This window comes from Lepus europaeus, chromosome 7, assembly GCF_033115175.1.
Source record: "Lepus europaeus isolate LE1 chromosome 7, mLepTim1.pri, whole genome shotgun sequence".
Taxonomy (NCBI): Eukaryota; Metazoa; Chordata; class Mammalia; order Lagomorpha; family Leporidae; genus Lepus; species Lepus europaeus.
In genome coordinates this window covers 114,083,564-114,103,727 of record NC_084833.1, presented here as the reverse complement: position 1 = coordinate 114,103,727, position 20,164 = coordinate 114,083,564, and the positions used below count along the sequence as shown (strand labels likewise).

General features: G+C 54.9%; 1 protein-coding gene across 5 annotated transcripts in view; it reads right to left on the bottom strand.

The window, feature by feature from the left end:
* PKNOX2 (PBX/knotted 1 homeobox 2) overlaps positions 1-20,164 on the bottom strand; it is a 268,446-nt gene that overhangs the window by 67,881 nt on the left and 180,401 nt on the right. For all 5 annotated transcript variants that reach the window (XM_062197279.1, XM_062197278.1, XM_062197282.1 and 2 more), the window contains one exon: positions 10,685-10,793. In XM_062197279.1, the coding sequence (XP_062053263.1) occupies positions 10,685-10,771 (87 nt within the window). In that variant the 5' untranslated portion in view covers positions 10,772-10,793. The remainder of the gene's footprint in view (positions 1-10,684; positions 10,794-20,164) is intronic.

The window sequence follows — 20,164 nt, the reverse complement described above, 5'->3', positions numbered from 1 at the left end:
TTACTGGAGAAGGTATAGTCTGGGGTTTATATAGACAAGGGAGGGTGGGCTATAAGGTGGTGGTACTTCTACTCGTGGGTACTTCTGGGGCTGTGGGCAGCAGTACTGACTGAGAAAGAAAGCAGGGGGTTGGGATCTGCTCTCAGTCACGTAGGCAAGGGACAAAAATAGATCTAAGGCTTTTGTCCTCGCTCCATCAAAAGTTCCCTCTTCTCCAAATAAATAAATAAAATATTAAGTTGGGGGGAAAAAAGGTAACGTTCCTTTTCCCTGGGGCTGGCATAGAGGAAGGGCTAGGCCACCACCTGTGATTTGGAGCACCAGTTTGAGTCCCAGCTGCTCCGTGTGCGATCCAGCTTCCTGAATCGGAGGATGGCCAAAGCACTTGAGCCCTTGCCACCCATGTGGGAAACTCAGATGCAGTTCCTGGCTCCTGGCTTGGACCTGACCTAGCCCCGGCCATTGCAGCTATTTAGAGAGTAAACCAGCGAATGGAAGATTCTCTCTCACTCACTCCCTCTTTCGCTCTATCACTGTCACTCTGCCTTCCAAATAAACAAATAAAAAATATATATACATATATATATATATTTAAAAGTTCCCCCTTCCTGCATTCTAAAAAGGGGTGGGGAGAGCTGGGGATGTGAGATGCACGAGCAGGCAGAATCTGCATGGGCTGGGATCCAGCCACTCAGACAGCCTGGGCTTACCATGAACACGAGTGGGAGACTTCCCCTGATGTGATTCAAGAGGTGCTGGGAAGCCCCCTCCTTGGCTCGCTCAGTCGCCTGCACCGAATCCTGAATGAGCGGCAGCCTTTTCCAGCGGTTGGGGGCCAGAGGCACATTAGGCTCCACGTGGCTAATAAATATTTCCAGGGACTTTCATGTTTGCACAGCGGGGTATCATCATCCCCATTGCACAGATGACAGCACAGAAGCCCACGAGGGGCAGGAACTCCTAGAGATCACAATCAGCTCACTCAAAGGCTGGAACAGGAACAGAGGGCTTTCTGACTCAACGCACGATGTGGATTGGTGCACTTAATCATCTTTCTTTGAAGAGAATGTGAAAACGGGGGCAGCAGGAAAGGGGAGGACGAAACTTGACTTCCAGCACCTGCTCTTGGGTCTCCATCTACAGCCCCCATCTTCACTGCCAGTGCCAGCTTCTCCCCATGCCCCAACAAGCCTCTCACATACAAAGTCAAGTCAGCCCCCCACCCCCACCCCGCCACCCCCAGCGATGACTCTGCCAGCAACAGTTCTTCCATGCAGAACCCAAGTAGGCAGGCACGGGTGGTACCTTAATCAAAGGTGGCTCACTGCTGTGCTGGCTTCCCTGGCAAGACCCTGGAGACCTAGAGGCAGAGAAGAGACCTGACTGCTAGGGGCTTCATGCCTCCCGATGCCCAAGGCCCCAACTGCAGTCAGCTGCTGCCCCCTGCCAGCTTCCACACAGAGCTCCTCTCTATGGCACCAAACACCCGCCCCTAGCTGGCTGCTTTTGCTTCTCTTACAGGGGCTGCCCTGACAGTCGGGTACTGCAGTAGGCTACACCCCTCCTGCTGTGGGAAGCCACCCATGTCAGCCCCTGAAGGGGAAGACATCACCTATCACAGGCTCTGTCACCTTGGGCAAGGTTCCTCTGAGCTTCAGTCTCCCCACCAAGTAAAAATGGAGCTAACAATCTCTCCCGGGGCTGCTATGGGACCATAGCCCAGGGTGCCCTGCAGACCTTGACTCTAAGCACGTTAACACTCTCTTCTTTTTTTTTTTTTTTTTTTGACAGGCAGAGTGGACAGTGAGAGAGAGAGACAGAGAGAAAGGTCTTCCTTTGCCGTTGGTTCACCCTCCAATGGCTGTCGCGGTAGCGCACTGTGGCCGGCGCACCACGCTGATCCGATGGCAGGAGCCAGGTGCTTCTCCTGGTCTCCCATGGGGGGCAGGGCCCAAGCACTTGGGCCATCCTCCACTGCACTCCCTGACCACAGCAGAGAGCTGGCCTGGAAGAGGGGCAACCGGGACAGAATCCGGCGCCCCAACTGGGACTAGAACCCGGTGTGCCGGCGCTGCAAGGCGGAGGATTAGCCTAGTGAGCCGTGGCGCCGGCCAACACTCTCTTCTACTAGCCCTATCCTTGGACTCCAGGCCACACCACAGGGCACCTGCAGCTCCCATGCACCCTGTACACAACCCTGCCCTCATAAACACTCTTGCTCTCCTTGACTATTACACACACACACACACACACTTCTCATAGAGCCCCTTCCTGCAAACCCTGGACAACCAAAGCCAGTGCCTTCTCTGCAGGACACTCCTGTGACAAGGACATTCCCTCTCTGAGCTCTCCACCTGACCCAGGCAGCGTGCACTGACCAGCCCAGAGGAAGGCCACCAGCGGCTGCACTGGACTGGTCCGCCAGGGGCCGCTGAGGCTCCAGCCTGGCTGGGCTGAGCTTCCAGGAGCTGGCACTCCCTCCAGTGCTGGGGCAAGCCAGAACAGGATCAGTTTCCTGGCAACCAGGAGTCAGTCCAAGGACCTGGGAGGAGGTCAGGACTTGAAGCCATTTGGTAAATATCAGGTTTGGCCCGAACAGGTGGGCAGCAGCAGGGGGCATGGCCAATGTTTGGGAAGGTGCACGGCCCCCAGGGTGCTCCAGGCCTGGGCCTGCCCACTGACCCCCAGCCTTGTGTCCCGTACGGCACCCCTCCAGACTCTACTGTGCCAGGCTGCCTGAACGTGCCCAGCATTCATATCGTCAGGCCTTTGCTCCCATAGCCGCCTCTGCAGGAAGCGCCCTCACTTCCCCTCCTCACCAGCTGGAGCCTGGACTCTCCCAAGAAGCCTTCCCTTCTCTCCATAACCCAGACCCAGGTGGACTGACCCAGCCTCTGCCTCAGCCGTACAGGTGCCCAAGCTCCACTACTGCAGCATTCAGGCCCCTTGATTTGTTATCTCTGTGAACAGAGGCTCTACCAGCTCCCATGCCTGGCTCATGGGAGGCTCCCGGTATGTTTGTTGAATGGCTGGAGGACAGGACAAATGAGGGAAAGAGTGAGTGGTGTGATAAAAGACTCCTCAAAATATCTCCCAACTTGGTCATTCCGGGCAAAGGAAAGACTCGCAAGAGAGCTGGACTGCCCAAGGCAGTTGGAAGAAGCTTCTGAAACATAGGCCTAGTATCCTCCATTCTGATTGCAGGGCCTACTGGGTAACTAAAAGGGTTTGTAGGCAATAGTTTATAAAACACTGGTGCTCCCTGCACTTCCTGGGGTGTTACAGCTATGAGGCTAATAAGAGGGAGGTTATGGACATGGAGTGAGGGGTTTCATGTCCCAACTTTGTGCACTTTCCCAGGAACTCACTGCTCTTCGCCCTTGCAGTCTGTCTCGGGGCCCCTCACTTCTTTTTTTTTTTAAAGGTATGTTTTATTTATTTGAAAGGCAGAGTTATAAAGAAAAAAGAGAGAGAGAGAGAGGTCTTCCATCCATTGGTTCACTCCCCAAGTGGCTGCAATGGCCAGGGCTGGGCCAGGCCAAAGCCAGGAGCCAGGAGCTTCTTCCGGGTCTCCCACGAGGGTGCAGGGCCCCAAGTACTTGGGCCATCCTCTGCTGCTATCCCAGGTGCATAAGCAGGGAGCTGGATTGGAAGCGGAGCAGCCAGGACTCGAACTGGCGCCCACATGGGATGCTGGTGTTGCAGGTGGCAGCTCAACCTGTTATGCCACAATGCTAGCCTGACTGCTCACTTTTGACAGAGACCCAAACCAGGGACTTCCAATAGGCCCTTGAGAAAGGTTACCAAAGTCTCAGTGTGTTCATGCCTGCATGTATGTGTGTGTAAGAGATTTTTCTAGCTGGAAAAACATATCTGATGTGCTTATTGTATTCCTAATAAGAAGTAATTAAAGTTCAACCCAATCTGGGCTGCTGGAGCCGTCCAGAAGATGATGTAAAAAAATCAAGTCAGGAATGTGGGTGAACAAGGACTGGGAAACAGGATTCCATTTTTCACACCCATGCTTCTCAACAGTCCTGTGGGGTGGGGAGGGAACAAGTTATTTCCATTTCACAGATGCAGAAAATAAGGCTAAAAGGGGACTAGGAGCTCCACTAGGGAAACAACTCTGTTAACCTGCACCTTGTCTGCACTACCCACAGGAAGCACCCCATATTTATTGAATGGATGAGTGGATGAACAAGAAGTAGTGCTGAGGGGCTGATGATGTGGTACAGTGGGCTAAGCTGATGCCTATGGTGACAGCATCCCACATTGGAGTGCTGGTTCCAGTCCTGGCTGCTCTGCTTTGGCTCCAGCTTCCTGTTAAGGTACCTGGAAAGGCAGTGGAAGATGGTCCAAGTGCTTGGGCCCCTACCTCCCATGTGGGAGATGCAGATGAAGTTCCAGGCTCCTGGCTTCTGCCTGGCCCAGACCTAGCTGCTGCAAGCATTTGGGGATTGAACAAGTAGACAGATAATCTCACTCCCTCTGCCTGTCTCTCCCTCTTTGTATCCTTCTACCTTCCAAATCAATAAATAAATATTTTGAAAAAAGAAATAACACTGAAATTTCTTGCCTCAATGTGTACAATGCAGCAGCAGCGGGGCTAGTTCTTCCTCTGCAGGCCAGCAGCTCCAAGCACGGTCAGTGTCCTGGGCCCTCGTTCACCCAGTCCCCGCCTGCTTGGCACTGGGACACCGTAGCTCCTCGATGGCTCATGCTGGGGGCGGGGTGGGGGGGCAAGGCACGGAAAGTGCTCCTCAGTGCTGCTGCTTGTGTCACCTGCTCCCTGATTTATTTTAGGCTTTGTATCCTTGGGCCATTAACTATTTTTGTAACTGTTTAGGGCACTCATCCTGCTTGGCCACAAGGGAACAGATCATAAAACCTATGCTTTTGGTAAGTAGCAGAATTAAGGTAGTCAATTCATCAAATAAAAAAGCCCAGAGCGACCAGGCCAAACTTCAAAGTCACGGGCCAGCCGGCCATCTCCCACGTAGGGGGAAAGGCCCCATGGTTGGACCTGGAGGTCACTTTTGCCTTTTACACAATGAAGAAGCCAGGTCCTCGGTGAGCTGGAGTTCAGGGATATGTCCAGTTTAAAGACATGGGTGGCCCACGCGGGCAGGGAGAAAGGTCACTGCACACAAAGAGAAGAAAGGCCTCACAGAAAATAAAAGAGAAAGACAAGAGTCTGTTTTGATGAGTCAAAGCCAGGGAAGGTAGGTTCCCCATATGGTCCCTGGGGTGCCACCCCCAGGGGCAGAGGGAGCTGTCAATCACAGCTGCAGAAAAGACTTGGGGAACTTTCAAAGCCGCTGAATTAACTCGATGGCTGCAAAGCAAATGTTTCACAGGCAGCTGAGCAGAGGGCTCTGCAAGGCAGGGGGCTCGAGCCCTTAAAGAGATGAGAGGAATGTAAACGAGTGTGAAAACATCTGAACCAGCCTCTGCCCGTCACAGCTGCATGGCCTGGGTGGAGGCCATTCACAGCCGGGGGCCCAGCCAGCCCCTTCTGCCTCCAGTTAATGAAACCAGCATGGGGATCCTAATGATTGATCAAAGCGCATCCAGCTTCCTGGGGACCCGTACCCCTGGCCGCACCTGGAGTGGGACTGGTGCTAGGACAGGCAGGAAGAGAAGGTACTGGGAGGGGCAGGGGAGACATGGCTTCCATGGCTAGCCCCAGCCTTAGTCTCCCCTTGAAGGATTAGGTGGAGTCTTAACCCCAAATCTCCAAGCTCCACCTCCTGGAGTCCTGGACCCCATTCTCCTCACTCTGAGGGTTACTGGACGGACGATGTGGGGAGGGGGCAATGCAGCTTTTGCCAAAGGGCATCAAGCAAGTGCTTGTCTTCCTTCTAAAGGGGGCTCCCCACACTGGTCCCCAGGTGCGAGTTCTGACTGCTTCTCTCAAGTCAATAATAAGGCTGCCTCCTGGGTGAACTGGCAAAGCCCTTTTACTGTCATCCCCCAGTCTAGTCCTGCTAGGTAAGCACCTCCCGACCCACCCCCCAGTCTGTACTTCTGGCTGAGTGCTCATATCCCCAGGGGTCGTGCCCAGTGTGTGGTCCAGCAACCTTGGAGACTTCTGCTTTCCAGCCACGGCTCAGGCAGCCTGACATGCTGAGGACACACAGGCAGAAGACAGCAAACATCGGACTCGTATGCAAACCGAGCTGACAAAATGTATGTCTTCCCTATCAGCAAGGGCAAAGACATGCGTGGGACAGTTGGTGTGTGTCTATGGGTGAGGAAGAGTGCAGTGGGGCATGCTGACTGCAAGGTGCAGGTGGAAGAGCTGTGCTTTTGCTGGCACTGCTGGGGGAACTCTGGAAGGAAGAACACCAAGCATAACAGAAAAATGGGGGGGGGGGTGCTGTGGTATAGTGGGTAAAGCAGCCACCTGCAGTGCCGGCATCCAATAAGGGTGCCAGTTTGAGTCCCTGCTGCTCCACTTCCAATCCAGCTCTCTGCTGTGGCCTGGGAAAGCAGTAGAAGATGGCTCAAGTCCTTGAGCTCCTGCACCCGTGTAGGAGACCTGGAAGAAGCTCCTGGCTCCTTCGGATCGGCGCAGCTCCAGCCGTTACAGCCAACTGGGGAGTAAACCAGTGGATGGAAGACTTCTTTCTCTCTCTGCCTCTCCTTCTCTCTCTGTGTAACTCTGACTTTCAAATAAATAAATAAATCTAAAAAAAGAAAAAGAAAGCAAATGAAGGGACTTGACTGGTATTTTCCCGAGGTGGGGACAGAGTGCATGAATGAAGGGTTCCCAAGATCATTCTGGGAGAGAGGGAGTCAGGAGAGGCTCTTGCTTGAGCTACGGCATCAAACACAACTCTGAGAGCTCCATTCAAGGTGCCTGGGCTGGCACGGATAGGGTGCCTGAGAAAGCCCAGGTACCGCACAGCCAGGCTCACCATGGCAGGGTCACAGAACTGAAGGGGAGTGATGGAATTCACACAGTGCGTTGGGCTGCGGGACCACACACCTCGTTCTATCCAGGTCTCCCTGGAGACAATGTTTTGATTAAACAGTCATTGCACAAGTCCGTGATCCCTTGGTGACTGGCCCCTCCCCTTTGGGGCCATGAAGTGAGGGACTGGTGATCAAGGGCCCACCTACAGCATGCTGGGAGTGACATACTGTAGTCAGACAATCCATGGTGCAGCTATTCTCATAGAGTTCACCCGGAAGCCTCTGGCAGAAGGAAATAGGCTAAGGGAAAGGTTCTACTGGGTTGTTGCTTGTACACCTTCTAAATGTACAGTCAGTCTTCCGTGCACAATAAACAGACTGTGTCCTACTGTTAACCATGGAGTCTCCCCAGGATGAGCTGAAACAGAACGGAGGGGCTAGAAACAACTTCGCCATGGTGCCCAACAGCGTCCTGGGCTTGTGCCCAAACAGTACGAGCCCATAACCACTAACGCTTCTCTACTAAAGAGGGAAGAAAAAACACTTTCCTTCATTTTTAATAACTTTATTCCCTAAACTTCAAAAATGAAATTGCCAAGTTAAGAACTTGCCTTGCAAAAAAAAAATTTCTAATTTATTAGAAAGAAGGTTCGGGGCTTGGGAATTTTTTTAATGCAGATTCCTAATTTTCCAAAGTGAGATTCTCCTGTGCATTTGAATAGATTATGCTCAGTATTGCTAGCCCTTAGCACACCGGGAACATTATTAAAATGATCGCACGGGTCTCAGAGGGAAGGGCTCTGCTTCTTGCTTCCTCTTTCATTCTAGCCTGTGCAGGAGAGAGACTGTCCATTTGCTGCCTGTGGAAGAAACTGGGTTTCTGAGCAGGTGGTTTAGAGACGAGCTCAGCTGTCCCGGCCTTGAGGAAGCATGTCGTGGAGGCCCCAGAGTAATGGGATTCGGCCTCTAGGAGCGAGGAGGCAGCGGCGTGGCTTCCTATGAGCCCCATTCAGGACGGGATTCCCCTGTGTGCCTGGCCCCTGTTCCTATGAGGCCCTGCTCTCCTGAAGACCCCGCGCATTACAGAGTAGTTGGCTCCGAGGGATAATGAGCATTGGGAAGGAAATGCAGCAGAGGGTCCCTGGGAGCTGGGGGCAGCCCCTTAAAAGAACACAGGGAAGAAGGTAGGAGGACCAGCCAAGCTCCCCAGCCTAAAATGGGGAGGGGTGCAGGCACATGTGCAAGGTGGGGACAAGGGCCCCCCAAAGCCAGTGGGCCTAAAAGAACAGCCTTTAGCCCAGAAATCAGAGCCTTGGGCACCTCCCCCAAACCCTCCCGCCTGCTCTGTTCTGCCCCAACTTCCTTCCTACAGTACCCATCCTGATCACTTCCCTGGAGGGCTCCAGTCACGGAGGGCCAATGCCATGCAGCTGCAGCCTGGAGTCTTAGCCAAGGCCACAAAGACCCCCCCAGTCCTTGGCCTGCTCACTTCCCCATGGAGACTGCCATTTCCTGTCTGACGCTTCTCTCCTGGGTCTCTGGGGGTTACAGTAGATGTGAGGTGTCCCCAAGGCAGACTGACCCTTTGCTGCAAACGTGAACTCTCAATGGTGGGGGTTTGGCAGATCCTCAAAGGAAAGAGCCATGGGCTGGCTTTGCACCCGGCTTCTGCTCTGAGGCCTGGGAGGGGGAACTGGAGCCCTCCTCCCTCCAAAGTCTAGAGCATCAGTGGGCACTTCTGGGAGCTGAGCACCTTAGGGCTGTAGCTGTACCTCTACCCCTCCCTCGGTGGCTGGGATTTATTCATTTGGGTGCCGGGCCCTGGATCAGCATTCTTGGCCCTCATTACAGTGCTCCTGCAAATCCTCATCGTAGCAAACCTTCCTCCCAGCTGTCTTGCAGACAAAATGAGGAAGCAGCCACCACCAGCGGTGGCAGTCCAGTGACCTCAGGACCTAGCCAAATCTATCCTAGAACCTTGGGTATGGCAGACCTGCCACCTGCTAACTACAGGAACTGTCCCCATCTCTATTCCCACTTCCACGGTAGAGCTTGGAGAGAAGGAACAGGTCTGTTGCTACTGAAGAGGGGCAGGTTCTAGCTCTCCACCCTGGTCCTTCTCTTTCTCACTTTTTCCTGGGAATCAGAAGGTCTTCACCAGTGGAGGGCTCCTTCTGAACTTCTTTGGGAACTAGGATTACAGAGGGACAGGCCCTGACCTAGTGATGGGCCCCTGAAAGCTTTTGAGTAGAGGAGCCGTGTAAATGCCGAGTCTGGCCCTACTGTTGTTCTTGGAGAGCTGCTGCTCTGAGCTGAGGATTCGCTGACTATGAGGTTGGGCTGGGGAGAGCTGAGCAAGGACTGTGAAGTTGCTACGCGGGAGCGAGGTTGGAGCCTAAAGGCTGTGTGCTCAAAGATTCAGTGGAGGTCAGTGAATGCCCAGGGCTTTTGTACTTCCTGGGGAACAGGAGGCAGAGCTAGCCTGCCTGCCTGACACAAGTGGCCCTGTGTTATCTGGAAATTTCCTAGGGGGTGACAAGGAAGCAAGTACACCAGGCTGGGGGCAACAGGGCCACAGGACCTAGTGGGAGCCAGTCTCCCTTCCCTGGGTCTGCATCTTAGCACCCTCTCATGTTGTACAGCTCTTCCCCACAGTCCATGAGAAAGGCTGCGTTTGAAATTCTCATGAGTGGGGCCGGCGCTGTGGCGTGGGCAGCTAAGCCTCTGCCTGCAGCGCTGGCATCCCATATGGGTGCTGGTTTGGGTCCCAGTTGCCTCTCTTCTGATCCAGCTCTCTGCTAATGTGCCTGGGAAAGCGATAGAAGATGGCCCAAGTGCTTGGGCCCCTGCACCCACGTGGGAGACTTGGAAGAAACTCCTGGCTCCTGGCTTTGGTCTGGGCCAGCCCTGGCCATTGCAGCCATTTGGGGAGTGAGCCAGCAGAAGGAAAGATCTCTCTGTTTCTCTCTCTCTCTCTCTCTCTCTCTCTGTAATCTTGACTTTCAAATAAAATAAATAAATCTTAAAAAAAGAATGATGTCATGTTGACACCACCAATTGCTGTTTGTTCTTTGTTAGGCTCTGAAAGATACACATACACATTTTGCCTTCCACGTGGGGCTACCTACACAGCAACAGTTGCTTTTGGTTGGTCCTGTCCTGCTAGCACAGTGTTTCTCCAAGTGTATTTAAATACTTCATTGCATTCTGCTCTTGTTATTTTATAAAAACAGACTGAGTGGGACATGGAAAAGTGGAAGTGCTGATAGCAGCGATAAGAAGTAGGGGTCTCTTGATCCGAATACCACAGAGACAGAGAGGGAAATCCTCAGGTGTGCTGAGTGCTGTCAGACCCAGGGGACTTGTGTTCAGTGAGGGACACAAGAGCTCAAATGCCCAGTCCAAAGGGGCACCTGGCATCAAGGAGTCTTTAAGGGGGAAGTTTCTCAAGCACTCAAAGGCAGACTCTATGGACACCTTGCACCTGGGTCTCCCCAGGTGTGTGCTTTGCCCTCATCATCACAAAGGGGTTCAGCTGCACAGATACCAAAGTCCAGGTCCCATGGCCACTACTCCAGGTTATAGTCCTAGTGCTGGCCACAGAGTTACCCGAGTTTTGTCAAACGCAATGAGCTCCTTCAAGGGGCTGCTGCCAGGATCCATAGCCCTGCCCTTTCATCCCTGGACTACCTCCATGGCCAGCCCACCCAGCTGGAGTCCCAAGGCCAACACACTCCCTCCCCACTGTCTGTGGCACACTCACCTGCGGGCTGTCCTGGTAGGGTGGGGGCGGGACATTCTGCGTGGCCATCATCGTCAGAGCTGGGGCTGGGGAGGCATGTTGCATCATGGGATTGATTCACATGGAGGACCTGCAGCAGGAGACAGGGGGGTGGCGCACCATTAATCCCACCGTGCAGGCAGCCCCTGGGGACCCACCAGCTCCACAGGTGTCTGGGCTGAGCCACCTGGACAGACCGAACACAGCAAGGGCTGGAGGTCCTTCAGGGAGACGCCTGGCTGGGAGAGGCTTGCCATACTATTTTAACTTGAAAGAAGCAATATTCAAATCGTATGTAAAACAACCTGTACGCCTGCAGCAAGGCTTTTGTTCAGCATCAGCTCTGGCCTGGTGTGCGGGGTCGGGGGAGGGCCGGAGGGTGGCTTGGCAGTGCAGGGGGTTTGGAGTTCCATTTGGATGCCCCTCCTTCCTGGCCAATCCTGGCAGGGCCCTGAGCCTCATCCTGCCCCAGTCCCTGTGCCCACAGACAAGGGTGTTCCTGGCCCCACCCTTTCCCAGGGGCCCTGGAGCAGCCTCCAGCACTCACAGGGCCGGAAGTCTTCAGACTCCCATCTCTTCCAGTTCATCCCACCCAGGAATGCTCACCATACCCCCTAGTGGTGGGAAGAGACGTGGGCCATTGGTCCTCCTCAGAGGGGCCCTTAGAGTGACAGCCTGGAGGTCTTGGGGAAGGGAAAGAGGCAAGGAGCACCAGTCACCTCCCAGGATGTTTTAGGTGCATGCTTGTGAATATGGGCGTGGGCAAAGGGAGATTTCCCTTAGCCTTGGTCCAATATAAAGAAGAGCCGTTGGGGCCAAATGGTCCACTCATCTCTAACAGAGGGAGTTAGAAGCCAAGAGGTGTGTGGATGTACATGTGCGGTGTGGTGTGTGTGTGCACGTGTGTGTGCATGTGCAGGGTTGTTCGTGGAGCAAGGATTTCCAATTCTGGGTCTGTTCCACTGAACCAACCCCCCACCCACCCATCACCAACACAAGAGCTGCCCCAGGGGGCCTCAAGGTTTCCTCTAGAACTAGAACATGGTGCTGTAAGTGGAGACACTCTGGCCATGCCCCCAAGGAAACAGACTACCCTGAGAACCGCTGAGTGGCAGCAGATGCCTTGAAGATGCTCAGAGCTGGAGGCCACAGGCTCCTTGCCTGGTCCAGATTCCTGAGAACCTGAGTGTGGTGCAGGTGCAGGTGCAGTGCAGTCTCACCGTCTTCCAGTCTCACCCTCCCCAGTCTTCCACCACGTTCACAGTCCTGAATTCTGGGGCAACTCGAAGGTGTTCTGGAGCTGTTCAGTAAAGGGTCAGTGTGTGTATCTTGTTCTCTTGGTTCTGTTGTGGGAAGGAGAGGAATGATCTACTCAGCCCTGACCTGAGTCTCCAAAGTCCCAAGTATGCTTTCACCTTAGGTGCACACGCAAAGCACTGGGAATTCATGCTTCGTTCGGTAGGTTTTTGTCAAGAGCCGGATCTGCTGGGGCCAGCGTTGTGACACAGCGAGCCAAGCTGCCGCCCGCAATGCCGACATCCCACATCCGAATATTGGTTTGAGTCCCAGATATCTTGCTTCTGATCCAGCTCCCTGCTAACACATCCTGGGAAGGGAGTGGAGGGGGGCCCAAGCACTCCAGCCCCTGCCACCCACGTGGGAGACTGGGATGGATTTCCCGGCTCCTGGCTTCAGCCCAGCCCAGCCCTGTCTGTTGCACTCATTTGGGGAGTCTCTCTCTCTCTCCCTCCTCCCTCCCTTCCTGTTTCCCTCTCTCTCCTCTCTATCACTCTGCCTTTTAAATAAATAAATATATCTTAAAAGGAAAAAAGAATCAACTCTGTAGAGATCTGTGCTGGGAGTGTCAGGATGGGAGAATAAGGCCAGGCCTTCTCTCCTAAGAATGTAGTCAGTAAGGGGAGGAGGTGGTCAGTCGAGAAAGAAGATGGGGGTGGGGTACCACGGGGGAGAGTTCCGGGAGAGCTGGCTTCTCCCACTCAAGACACTTCCTGTTGGCCTTGTGGCTGTCCATCGCCCTCCCCCCTCTTTCAGAAGGTGGGCCCCTAGGGCATGCTAGCAAGGACAGCACCCAGGGTGTGCCCCACCTCTGGGCATGAGCGTGCAAGCTTTCCTTCTGCATGGGGCCCCGACGGGATCACAGCGGAGCTCCTCTCTTCAGGCAGGCCGCGAATCAAGCCCCTCTGTCCGGGTGTGGCCGAGCCAAGGAGGTCCGAGCAGGGTGCAGAGGGGAAATCGAGGGTACAGACTTCCCGAGATATCAGAGACCGAGAGTGGGAGGCGCAGCTTTTCCTTAAACTCTGGTAGATACGGCAAGTTTGGGTCCGGTCTAAAGGAACCCTTAGGCAGCAAGATCACCAATCACAGCGGCTCCCAGGCCAGAAATATGTGGCCCGCGGGTGTGCTGCAGTGCCAGCAGCTTCCAGAAGAGGGAGCGCGGGGGCAGAGTCAGGGCGGGAGCTGAGCCTATGGCAGGGTTTTCTCTCCTCCGAGGGGCCCTGGGTGCCCTTTAACCTCGGGTTTGGGTTTTTGGGAACCTTGTTCCAAGGACGAGAAGGTCTCAGGGAAAGCAAAGCAAAGGAAGCTCTGCAAGGAGCCTTTCACTCCAGTTCTTTTGTCCCCTGCCCCGTGAATGGGACGAAGGGTCCCCCAGACGCAGTCAGGGCTAGGAGTGGTCTGTGCAGGGAGACAAGAGGCTGCGAGGTTTCTCAGTGCTGAGCCTGTAGGGCCAGCCCCAGCAGGGGCCCCGGGAACAATTTTCTGAGGACCCAGCTGGCCAGGGCCCCTCCTCCTCCCTGGGGTCACCAGAGGCCACAGGAGGGGCGTCCCTTGCAGAATAGGAGGCCTTTTCATCAGGGGCTTATTTCCACTCCCTGCTCACTCAGCCACAGAGGCCTGCACGGCTGACCCTCGTGGGGAGCTCAGCTGCGTGGGGCCGGAGGCCATCGCTGGCCTGCGGAGAGAAGCAGCTCCACTTATCTGAGATGGGCTGGGGCAGCGGCTGGAATTCTGCCCTGGAGGAGCCCTGCCCTCTTTGCACTTTCTTTGGGAGCTGGGATGGGAGCCTAAGGCCCAGCAAGCCCCCCATCCCCCTCCCCCTGCTCAGGGCTTCCGAGAGCTTTGGTCAGAGGCTCTGTCCAGAGGCCTCCGCGCTTGTCACCAGACACCAGGGCATTCAAGGGAGCACAGCCAAAGACTGCAAATGGAGGACAGGCGCGGAAGTTTAGTGTCGAGAGGCCTCCCCGTCCAGCAGAGGCTCATGGCAAAAGCCTTTATGATCTGGCTGTGCCGAGGGAAAACGCCTCAAATGCAACACTCAACCTGGCAGGATCTCCAAGAAGCAATCATTCGTGTGACTGACAGCCGTCGCCACGTTAGAGCGCCCAGGAGCCGGGGAGGCACAGAGCACTAAGAGACATCTGAGGGTACCCCTCCCCCTGCTCTTCCTCCACCCCTGCTCCTGGTCCCACACCTCGGAAACTCCAGTGTTGACAAACAGGCTTAGAAAAAAACACCAGCCTTGTTAGGAAGCAGCTCATTAGGACTTGTTGACATGAAACCCATTAGACCAATTAACATTCCATTAACGGCCCAGGGGCACCAAGGGGTTAATGCTGCCGGGCAGTAATTGGGCCGGGATGCCAGGGTTGGGGGCTCAGGGCCTGGAGGATGAGAAACAGTCTAATTGGAAACTCCCTGGCCAGCTGGCCTGACAGCATCTGTTCCTGGCCCCTGACCCTAGCCGGGACTAAACTGTGTCCAGCACAGAGGCAGGAGAGGGAGGAAGGGCCCCTTGCTGTCAAACCAGCCTGCCCCAAACTGGAGCCGGGCAATGGTTGGCACAAGTGTGGAGGTGGTGGTGGTGGTGATATTCGCATCGTCCCGTTTCCCTGGGCTCGGGACCTCACTCCCCCATACACACAACATCAAATGCCCTTCCAGTCCATTCTGCAAGCCCCATATCTCCTGGCGGGTCTGTCTTCTGTGATGTCACCCACTCTTAGGAAAATGCTTTAGAGACTCTAGGGCCTCTGTCATCTAAGCAGGGTTGTAGCTCAGGGCAGCATGGGGGTCCCTCCCTCCCTGTCTCCCTTCTCCCCTCTTCCCCTTCCTCCTTGCCCCACAGCGGCTAAGAGATGCCCCCAGGGGTCGTCCCCAGGACCACTTCTCACCTGTCCTGCAACATTTTCATGATTCTCCTGTCCTTGGCGCAAGGAGAGGCCCTGGAAGTCCCGATGCCTGCCTGGGTCTCAGTTTTCTCTGGGATTTGCACGAGGGGGACATGTGAGGTTGGCCTCTGCTCCCAGTTCCCAGGACTGGTGGCACCCGTGTTTAGGGCGGAAAGTCTGCCACACTGAGAGCGACATGCCACTTCTCTGCGGCCCGCGCACGTCACCTTCCTGCCAGGAATGCAGACCGAAAGGGCTTCCCCAGAGCATTTGGAGAGTCTCTGCCCACATGCTTGCTGAACTGAGTGGAAAGAGCTGGATTATAGCTTCATTCCAGGCCAGCCAGCTCCCTCCGCCTTCTCCTCCCTGCTGTCTCACTTGCGAGTGGGGGAGGCCAGAGAGCCAGGGCCCTGGATGGCCCCAGCAGAGACGCCCCAGGTTTCCCCTCCACACCTATCCCCAGGCCGTCCCTTCTGAGCAGCTGCCCAGGCCTGGGTCCTGACGTCTAGACGGAGTTGCAGGAGGCTGAAATAACACAGTGAACTCAGCAGGAGGGGTCGACACGCGCACTCACTCGTAACCTGGCTGGCTTCGGCCTCTCCCTCTGGGGCCACCGCCTCAACTCTGGAGCAATGCCGGTTCTTTGCTTTCTGCTTTCGGCAGCAAGCCTGGTCCCTTGGGGTCTCTGGCCTAGCGCCCTTCCCAGAAGCGGCCTGTAGGTGGCGTCGCAGGGCCCCACTTTAATTGCATTATATAATATAACCTGTTTACTAAATCATGTAATCAGTCGCTTCGGATGTGTATGGAGAATTGGACTTTGAGTCAAATTTAAAAACAAATAAAAATGAGAGGCAGCTGTTGCTGATAGTGTGATATTCATCTTTTGGAAACAAATTCACCCCAGTGCTATAAATTATGCCTGGAAAAAAAGTGTTGGTGGTGGGAAGGAGTTGGCTGGGCTCCTCTGCTGGCAACTCAGAGCGATGAATCTTGAAATAACGGTGTCAACCTGTCACTGATTTCATGTGACTCTGTGGATTTATCTAAAGAAACGGAGGCACGTGGGTGCACACACACACACGCACACACAGGTCTCTCTGCAGAGCCCAGTAAGGGCTGGAAATCACAGGCTGAAAGCAGTGTCCACAGGAACCGCGTGTTCCCTGCGGCTCAGCACATGGAGGCGGTACTGAGACCTGGGCGGTGACGGGGATGAGGCTGGTCCGGGTGGTGGAAGACGCAGCGGGGAGAGAGAGGAGACCGAGCTGTGGCCTGGGAAGCTTTTAAATGTGGGCAGGGATAGTTGCCCTGAAAGTTGTTTTGCAGATTGAAAAGAGGCAGAAGTGAAGGGCCATGGAGAGGAGTGGTGTGTGTAGGAGCACACGCCCCAGGAGCCTTTTTGCCCTGTGCTGAGGGAACCAGGGCAAAGCTTGGACTCAGGAGACCAGAACACAGGGGGCTGGGATAGGCCACTTCCTGCCTGTCTTTCTGACCTTGGAATGCTGGGGGCACATGGAACCCCCTCCAGTCTGACAAGGTCAAGTTTAGAGTGAGGCCTGGGAGCCAGAGTGGGTGGCTGTGCCTGCACTCCTGAAGAATGAACAGGGGGGAGAGGAACCCTTGTCCACTGTGTGTCCTGAGGCTGGCTGGCTGCATAACGACCCAGGACCCAGGACACACCACGCCTGGCCCAGATCCCAGGTCCCTGGTGCCCCTCGGTGGGAAATGATTCTCTATTGGTTTCAGCAAGAAGCAGAGACCAAGATAAATGGGCCTTGTGGCCGCTCTTAGTTCTCTGCACTCATTGTAATTTGCGACCTTTCTGGGACGCCTACTTGGGAGGTAGTGCCAGATTATGTCCCAGTATCATGACGTTGGTCTCCAGGGGACAGAGTGGGGGCAGGGTGGGAGCTAGCTTGAGATGTGGCTAAGACTGCTTTGGGCTTTGGGATCCCTGAGAGTTGAAACAATCTCCTCTCTCTCTCTCTCTCTCTCTCTCTCTCTCTCTCTCCCCACCTTCCTTAGGCTCCACATCAGCCCATAACTGCCACATGGCTTTGGAAGGGGTAAATAGCCTCTGTGAAACCAGAGACCTCGGAGACCTCTCCCCACCCCCACCTAAAGATGGTGTCTCCCCAAAGACTTGCAGTCTTATTTCTACCCTCTCTCCTTTCTCCACCCCCAAGGCCATGTCACTGTCTATGCTTCATCTGGAATAGCAACGTGTCCTCCATGTGGCTGGGCCCACAGGTCACTGGGGCACACTCACTGACAACCCCAGCCCAGAGATGAGCACAGGCTTGCTCTAGAGACCTCATTCTTGGCAGTGGGGGGTGGCCCACCCCAGGTCCCTGCGTGTCTGGCGCTTGGCCAGGGAGGCTGTGGTCCCACTAGGCAGAGCGCTTGATTAAGCCACCGTAGCCTGCCAGGGTTTCCCAGAGAGGAGAGCCATCTCCTGGCCCTGCTGCTGGCTGGCGGGTGGCCCTGGCATAGGGGGCTCCCAGCACACCAGAACCCAGGCTTCCAGGCTGCAGCCTCCGCTGCTTGCTCCCCCGGCTCAGCTGTTTCTGAATTTGGCATGGAAACATGGCATCTTAGGCTCTGCTGCCCAGCCCTCTGCCCCCTGCTGCTCCCACTGCCCACACCAGGGCCACAGAGCCCCCGCCTTCTCCCTGCCTGGCTGTCACACCTTCGCTGGCTTCAAAAAGCTGCTGATATATTTTACAAACTGAAACAGCAATTTAATTCCCCCTGATAGCGGCAATTGTCCATTAGATCTTCCTGCCGAGGAGCTTAACAATAATTCCTTTCATCCAACTGCTTGCTTCTTCCTGATCCGAGAATCAATCCCATAAATAGCAGGCAAGAGTTTTCACATCACTCTCCCCCTCCAGCTTTTAGCATTTTGATGAAGATTCTCATCTCCTCTTTAAGCACTTTACAACTTGGCAATTTTTTCCCCTTTGGTTCCTTTAAACAAAATAAAACAAAAAACCAGGAAGAAGAAGAGGAAGAAAGAAGCTCTGGGGTGGTAGGGGTGAGCACTGCCCTTGTGTTCTTCTCACGGAGAGGTGGTTCGCACCTTCTACGTGGAGGCAGGGGGATGGCAGCAATGACCTCCAGTAGGTTCCACCTGCTGAGAAGTAAGTGCTCATTAGGGTGGTCCTAAGCCTCAGACTCGCCCCAGTTGGGTCCTGCTTTTGCCAGTGATGTTCAACTTACAGCATTTTTTGTCTTTGCTGGGAGACACTCCCCAGTGTTGCACCCCAGGAAAAGGGCTGAGGGCTCAGCTGCTGCCCTGGGCCTGACATTAATCCACCCCTACCCCAGGCCCGTTGCCTTGGCTCCATGCTCATCACTCAAATAACCCCCAGACCTAGAGAGGGGCTTCTGCCTTTTCCTTTTCATCTCTAGGCTCCTCCCTACCCCCACCACATCACTCCACAAACAATATGAGTGGGAGCGGTGGGGTGGCACAGGAACGGGAGAGAGCTTGAGGCCTTTTAATCAATTACTTTCCTCTTAAACAAGCAGGCAGTGGCAGCAATCAGGGACAGGGGAGAGCCCTCCAGCTCCTCCATGGGGTGGCAGCCGGGGTAGATGGCCAGGGCACCTGGGAGCCCCAGCCTACCCCCCAGGACATCATCACGTGCTCTCTTGTCTGCACACACACACAGAGAAACAAATCTAAAAATGAACCCAGGGACTGAAGTCCCTCTTGACAACCCTGGTTCCCAGGTTTATTATTATTTGTTGAGAGCTGACAGCAGCCGCTCAGGAACTGAGCTGAGAAAACAACCTCCAGCCTGGCCCTGGAGGCTCACAACTCAACGGAGACAGACAAACAGGTCAGACACTGGGGATCCCAGAAGGGAGGAGGCCTCCGTTCTGCGGAGAGCCAGCCGCCTCCCTGCAGCCCTACCTGCCTCCCTCTCTTTGATAAGCCTCCCTCTTCTTGGAGGCAGGCCTGTAAGGGCCCAGGACACGCCAGGGATGCTGGGACAGGTGGGGAAAGCAGAAGGGAGCTGTCTAAAATGGGCAGGGAGGTGGCTGATGTAGCAGGGCAAGTGGGGGCAGCAGGGGAGGGGTGGTGGTGATGCATCCACAGGGGCAAGGGACCCTGAAGCCACGCTGATCCTCATCTGCAATAAGCTCAGGTTGTTCTGGAACCAGAAAATCCTAAAAGGGTCAGGCAGGCCCCTTTTCTCCCTGAGAAGGACTGTACCTTATTCCCTGGCAGGATGGCATCTGGTGCCGAATCTTTAAACTTGGCTCCAGAAATACGTAAATAGTGGTCAAGAGTCAACGTTACAGTGGCAGGCAGCTCTCTGGGCTGGGTTCATATTATCAATGAAAATCACTCATTCTTTTTTTTTTTTTTTTTTTTTTTTTTGACAGGCAGAGTGGATAGTGTGAGAGAGAGACAGAGAGAAAGGTCTTCCTTTTTGCCGTTGGTTCACCCTCCAATGGCCGCTGCGGCCGGCGCATCGCGCTGATCCGAAGCCAGGAGCCAGGTGCTTCTCGTGGTCTCCCATGTGGGTGCAGGGCCCAAGGATTTGGGCCATCCTCCACTGCCTTCCCGGGCCATAGCAGAGAGCTGCCTGGAAGAGGGGCAACCGGGATAGAATCCGGCGCCCCAACCGGGACTAGAACCCGGTGTGCCGGCGCCACAAGGTGGAGGATTAGCCTGTTAAGCCACGGCGCTGGCCTGAAAATCACTCATTCTTGATACACCCATTCTCAGCCAATAGGCACCCACTGTGGTGGCCCAGGTGGAGCATGTAAGAAAGGGGGAGGGAGACTAGGGTAGAGACTACAGCATCAAGACCAGGACCAGGAGGAAAGGCTCCCTCTGCTTGTGGTCCTCACTGCCGTTGCAACCAGAGCAGGTGCACTGGTTCCTGATCTGCTAAGAATAGCAATCCCCAGGGAAGGGAGGCGACAGCTGTGATGGGAGAAGTGACACTGGGCAATGAGTCCATCCCTGGGCCCCCAGAGTCACACTGGTGGAGCAGACCTAAGATGCTTCCACGAGGACTTCTGCTGCGTTTCTTGCCTGCTGGCAAGGTGTTTTGCCTTACAAAACCAGACCCTTCCCTTCATCCAAACTTTGCTCCGAGCTCTGCGCGTTCATACGGCCCTCCTTCACTTCCCGCTCCAGGATCATCCTCTCAGTCAGGCACTGCAGTGGGGTTTTCACTGTGTGTGTTGCTATGATCTGAAAAATATCTGCTTCCCATCTGCCCGGTCAATGTGCCCAGTGCCCAGTGCCCTG